Source organism: Bubalus bubalis, chromosome 1, assembly GCF_019923935.1.
Source record: "Bubalus bubalis isolate 160015118507 breed Murrah chromosome 1, NDDB_SH_1, whole genome shotgun sequence".
In the NCBI taxonomy this organism is placed as follows: Eukaryota; Metazoa; Chordata; class Mammalia; order Artiodactyla; family Bovidae; genus Bubalus; species Bubalus bubalis.
In genome coordinates this window covers 180,461,833-180,467,832 of record NC_059157.1, presented here as the reverse complement: position 1 = coordinate 180,467,832, position 6,000 = coordinate 180,461,833, and the positions used below count along the sequence as shown (strand labels likewise).

General features: G+C 49.9%; 1 protein-coding gene across 1 annotated transcript in view; it reads right to left on the bottom strand.

Moving 5' to 3' along the window:
- Window positions 1-2,717: 2,717 nt before the first annotated feature.
- RAB6B (RAB6B, member RAS oncogene family) overlaps window positions 2,718-6,000 on the bottom strand; it is a 57,842-nt gene continuing 54,559 nt past the window's right edge. Inside the window, exon 8 of the mRNA XM_006051418.4 lies at window positions 2,718-4,872. Coding sequence (XP_006051480.1) covers window positions 4,808-4,872 — 65 coding nt within the window. The 3' untranslated portion in view covers window positions 2,718-4,807. The remainder of the gene's footprint in view (window positions 4,873-6,000) is intronic.

The window sequence follows — 6,000 nt, the reverse complement described above, 5'->3', positions numbered from 1 at the left end:
GCTTCATCTGAAAGGTGATTATGGTTCATCTTAAATTCTTGCCTTTAAATACTTTCCAGAAATCATGGGAATAGAGATCCAGCCTCTATACCCACCCTTCCTAACCCTCAGCCATTGCAAGTGGAGAGCAGGGATGACAAGAGAGAACACAGAGCCCTGAGTCTCAGTTCTGCCTGGAGTTTCCCTTTCCATCAGCCTTCAGGCAGAATGGAAATTAAAGTTGAGCGTGTCCTGCCTTTTCCCCTTCTGAGTTGAGAGCCCAGTGAGAAGCAGGAGGGAAAAGCAAAAGGTGGTGGTGAACACCACCCAGACATGAGGAGGGTCTTCTTCATGGAGCATGCATTTGAAGAAATCTGTTTTTCCACACCCCTTCCACCAATATATGACCACACCGCTGAGAAACATGAAACAAGAGGCTTTGTGTTGAGAATTAGGACAGTTTATTGTTTGATCAACATGCTGAGTCTTCCACATTTTACACAGTTTTATGTAAAGTCAATGTGGCCATTTAAGCCTGCTGAGCCAGTGAGATGGGAATGCCATCCTTTGTGCTCCTCATGGCCAGTCACTTCCATGGGGCTGGGTGAGGAGGAAGGTGACACACACCTTGTGATACACGCTGGCCGTCAACCTACGGAGGCTTTGCACTAGAAGGCAGCTTCCAATCCAACTGCAAGGACAAACCACGCCCTACCATGAGCATCAGCAGGGGCGGGGTCGGGGTTGTCTGGTGTCCAGGGAGTTTACGCATTGAGAGCTCAAGGTTTTGGATCACTGAAATAGTTTATTTCAAACAAAAAATCCAAAGGGTGCCCTGGTGTGACAATCAGAGTGGACTTGGGGGCTGGCCCTTCTTTGCAATGGAGGAGCCTGAAATGTCCTCAGATACACTGGTCTGAGGAGCACACGTGCCCCATAGCCCTGTGTACCAGTGCACAGTCACACTTGTTACACACATGTCAGCAACAGATGAGTGAAAACACCTTGATTCTGACCGCTTGCAGTTTACTGGGTAATCAAGCGAGTCACCCTTCTCGGACCTGGTTTTCCTGCATTTCCTGCAGGAAGGGTTGTGAGCCTTCCGCCTCACTCTGCTGTGGCCAGGGGACAATGTCTCACATTCTTGGGGGAGAGGTAGTTAGAAACTGGTGCGCACTGGTTGATGCCCAGACACTTCGGCTCGGCTGCCCCTCGTGTGGCTCAGACACGCCTCACAGCCCTCCGCTACCTGTTCTCACATCCTGACACCCTCACCTGCCTTCTGCCACGTGGAGAAATGAGGCTTCTCTGCCTGCAGGACACCGAAGCCAGCGGTGCCATTATTGTCACGCCTGGTACTTGAGGGCAGGGGCTCCCAGCACTGCCGCCACCGGGAAAACGACAGCGTCACATCCAGTATGTGTCCGCACTCTCGGCTACCACCATAGCAATCCTCGTTTCTGCTGCCTGAAGCACTCGAACCGATCTGGCCATTGCTCCTCAGACCTGGGCCATCTCAGACCAACCGAGGATGCTGACAGGAAGAGTGCGGTGACAGCGACGGCATGGAGGCCTCGGACCGAGTCAGCATGCTTGCTGACCTTGGACCACATGGCTGCAGCTCTAGCACCCGAGATGCCGAGACCACCCCTTCGCTCTGGCACGTCTGCATTCATAAACACGCTTTCTGCTTTCTCCACCATATGCTTGATTTTTCAGATGACCACAGAACAGGAGCTTTACTGACAGCATTTTTTCCTTTTTTTTTTTTTTGAGATTCCTCAAAAGAGAGGGCTACAGAAGATGAGCCTGCTGTACTCCCAGGTCAAGGGTGCTCTGTGGAGAGACAGACTGAACCACTGGCTAAACTGAGATCATTTCCTAAAAGGGTCCCTCCTCTCTGCCTCGTGCTAGCCCACTTGGATCCAGCAACGATGGGATACTCTTACCAGGAATGCTGAGGAATTTCATGACATTCTCTTCAAGGGAACCTGATCATTTCATTATTGAACCTTAAGTCTGAGACAAGATCGTACCTACAAGCAAGAGGACAGTGATGGCACCTGCCCCCAGTGGGAGCCAAGGAGCCAAAGCCCTTCTGTGCTGGAGGTCTGGCTGCCCTGACAGATCCAGGAAGAGGGGTGGAGATGAGGCCCAAGGAGGGCACTCATGGAACAAGGTGGTGCCACCAGGATAAGAGGATAAGGGGAGGCAGTTGCCCTCCCCACCTCCCCTCTCCTACAGGGCTGGGAGAGCTGGGCTCAGGAGACAGGATGTCATGTATGTATTGGGAAAGGAGGGCTCACGGAGGCCACATCAAGCCACATTGTATCTACTTCATCTCTTACTATTATTCTAGGCTGTGATGGGGAAAAAAAAAAAAAAACAAACATGAGAAGGGGGCTGAGTTTCACCTTTTTAACAAAAATTTTAAAGAAAAAGTACTCTTTAGTACCAAGAAAATAAAAATCCACCATCCATTCACTGAGACCCAATGAGATCCCTGCAAATTGGGCTGCCCTAGGGGCCACAAGCAATGGCCCTCACTGCCAGCCAGGCTTGGTGCTGTCACCTGGACTCCTATGAATTCTCACGAGGTAAGTAAGCACTCTTCCAACAAGCACCACTTGGGGGGTGTGCCATGGTGGGGGTTCTGGCCCACATGGGCATGCACACTTGTGCATATAAGTACAGACAGAAACAGTGTGCATATTCCCAGGGTCTATTTTTGCCTTTAGTTAACACATCTATGCATTGTTTTATTGATGGCAAGACAATCACAAGTTTTTGGACAATATTAAGTATTTCTTATTTCAACACATTGCAGTACTTTTGGATTTCCAAAACTGATATCACAATGCAAGTTCCAACTTGAGAGCAGGAAAAACAAGAATATACATCGAGCACACGTATCTTTGTGAGAATGTGTGTGGAAGGTGTATACACAAGTCTATCTCTATATATAATTATGTACACACATATAAAAACTCAACATGTGACATTGGAATTACGTTCGTACGTTGGTCTTTACCTTCTGGAAGAGGAGCTCAGTGGGAATTCTGCTTCCTCTTTGCTTCACCTGAAGATAAACTTCTCTCTAAAGATCAGCTCTGACACACAGTCCCCTTAGCTGAGTGTGTGACAGGCCCACTGGACACAGTATCAGTGAGTCCTGCCAGGTCCCTGCTGCACTTAGTAGCTGCCATTCTGGATTAGTTTCTGAGAAGCTCCAAACTCAACATAATAACTTGTTGGGATCCTGCTTTATGGTGGAATTTACTCCCTACCATACGCCAGATAGTCATTTAGCTCGTCTATGACAAGCCTAACAGCGGCCTGGAGGAAGAGCCAGGGTTCACTGATTTTGGCCAGAGTGGTACCCTCCGCCTGGCTTTGTGCAGACTCAGAGTTGGTGAGTCTGATCTATTTGGAATGCTGGTCAGGTGGGCAGCATCACTTAGTGAAAGAGAGTTCTTTTCAAAGATTTTACAGATAGGTCCTCAAGACTAAGTCCTTCTCAGAAATGAGTCAAAAATGGCCAGGGCGGCTCTCTGGAAAGCCTTCTGGGGACCCCACCTCAGCTCTACCCTCAAGTGACCAGAGTGCTGCTACAATATCTGCAAAGGTCTGTGCACAAAAATGTCAACTGCCCTGCACCAGGGAGACAGAAACACGTCAAGAAGTCAGCTTTTCCAAAACAGCACTCAACAGTATTAGCAACCAAGGATCAGCAAACATGCATCTTCCTGGTGGCAGGTCTGCAGACCCTCCCTTCCCCCACCACAGACAGGCCAATCCTGTGTGGAACAGGCTCCAGCTTCCCTGGCATCCAAGGAGGAGGGCTTCAGGGGCACACACTGAGGTTCCTTCTGCCCTTCCCTTAGCTTCAAACCAGACACGTTTGCTGATCGTTGGACGGCTTGGTTAAAACATTTTCATGACTACATATGGTGCCCCCAATCTATAAACTACACCTTGCCCAGCCCACAGTTGCCAACAGCACCCCGTCCTTCCTTCCTGCCCATGACCTCTTGCTCTGCCAGTCACTGCGTGGACCACAGAGCACAGAAGGTTGCCTGTGGCAAGTGTCCTCCACCCCCTTCAAGGCTTTTCAGGGAGGGGAAAGAGGCAGAAGTGATTCCAGTGGGCCTGGCCTGGGCTCCCTGCAGTTCACAGGCCTTACTTCAGCTCGGGGCTGTGGCTTGTGTCCTACTCTGGCCACAGAAGGACGGAGTCAGAGCTGCCTCTTCAGAGCCCGTTTCCTTCCATCAGTGTTTGATTTAACTACGGACGGCCTGTTTGGTGAGGCCTGGTTGGTCTGGGCCAGACAGCCTGGGGATTGGAGCCTAAATAAATTGCCCAGTTAATTGTTTAAATTTATTGGTCTGAGGGTGGGAGGAGGGCAGAGGTGATGAACCATTAAAAGAGGACAGGAAGGAGGAGGTGTGTGGAAAAGGTTCTCTGTAAGTTTACAAATATACAAAAACAAAAAGCACATCTTTCAAATAAAAATGACTACATTTTTATCTGGCAAAAAGTTGTATACACATGATTTAAATTTTTTTTTTAAATTTTAAGTTTTTGGCAATCTTAATAAAGTACAATATATTACAACCAAACCAAAAAATAGTTGTTTAAGTAACAGCTGTTAAGAGTGACGTGATCCCTGATGCCCAGCCTCCCTCCCCACCCACCCGACTCCTAGAGACAGAGAGAAAAGAAAACTCCTCCTCTGGATAAGCTCATCTCCCACCCCCCTTAGGAAGCTAACCAATAGGAAGCAACACAACAAGCGAGTAGTGTCAAAGGAAGCCGGGGTCAGGCTGCATTAGCAGGAGCAGCCACCCTCGCTGGCCGGGGGCTCCTGGGGTTTGTCCAGCTTGATGTCAATCACTGCAGGAGTGGAGCTAAGGAAGATGACTTGCAGAGAAGCTCCCACTTGACTCCCGCCCCGGTACCCACTCAGCTGCCCTGAACAGCCCCTCTGTCCCTCCGCAAATACCCAGGGGCTTGCACTTCGCTTAGCCTGGGTGGGTAAGACGCAGGGTCGCCAGGTCCCACCCTTCCTCCTCTTCCCGGACCGTCCCCCACAACATTACCTCTGTCTACCAGAAGCAAAGCTTGTCCTGGGGCTGTGGGACCACTATGTAAATACAGGCTTGACAGACCCTTTCTCAAAAGCCTTCCTGGTGGGGAGCCTCGGCCTTGTTCCCTGTCAGCCGCACCCTGAAGTACACAGGAGGTGCAGAGCCTGCTGGCTGGGTGTACAGCCCACCTCGCCAATTACAGGGTTACCTGGGCCTTGCTCAGGTGGGCACAGCAACCTTGACCCCCTCACTTCAAGCTCCAGTTAGAGGGGGTCCTAGACTCTGAGCTTGCTGCTGTGAGAAGCCACACCCCCTCTATAGCCCTTTCCATGGATGCCCTGGGGAGTGTGGGTTGGAGGAGCACCAATAGGAACCGCCAGAGTTGGGCGGAAGCAGTCCTGCTATGGGATCAGTTACCCGTGTCCCAAGGCGGTTTTGTGGCCCCTATGTAAGGGCGATGGGAGAGGTGCTTCAGGAGTCAAGCAGTATAAAAAACCATGCTTCCCTAAAGACACCTTGCCCTTTCCCTCCTTACCACTTTTTTTGCCACTGGCCATGGCATATATTCTGAGTATGGCCTTGTCCATGACTTTTCCTTATTTTTTTTTCTTTTTATGGTCCCTAAACCTCAATATTCTTTTGTATATTTTTATCTTGTTTTGTGTGTATGTAGTATTACATATACATAAACATACATTTTTTATAACATGGCAAAGTATAGATAAACTAGTAAATAGACAAGAAACAACTGACTTCCTTTCCACTGGGCAAATCGGACCACCTGTCTGAGCCTCAGTTTCAGCCTCTGCGTGTGGCCCAAGGTAGAGTGGACTGGGTGAGTGGTGTGCAGACCCTTTCCCCGGGGCAGTGGGGAGGCCCCAGGCTGTGCCGGGCTGGGTTGAGGAGGCAGCTGTCTCATGTAGAGGAGGCTGAA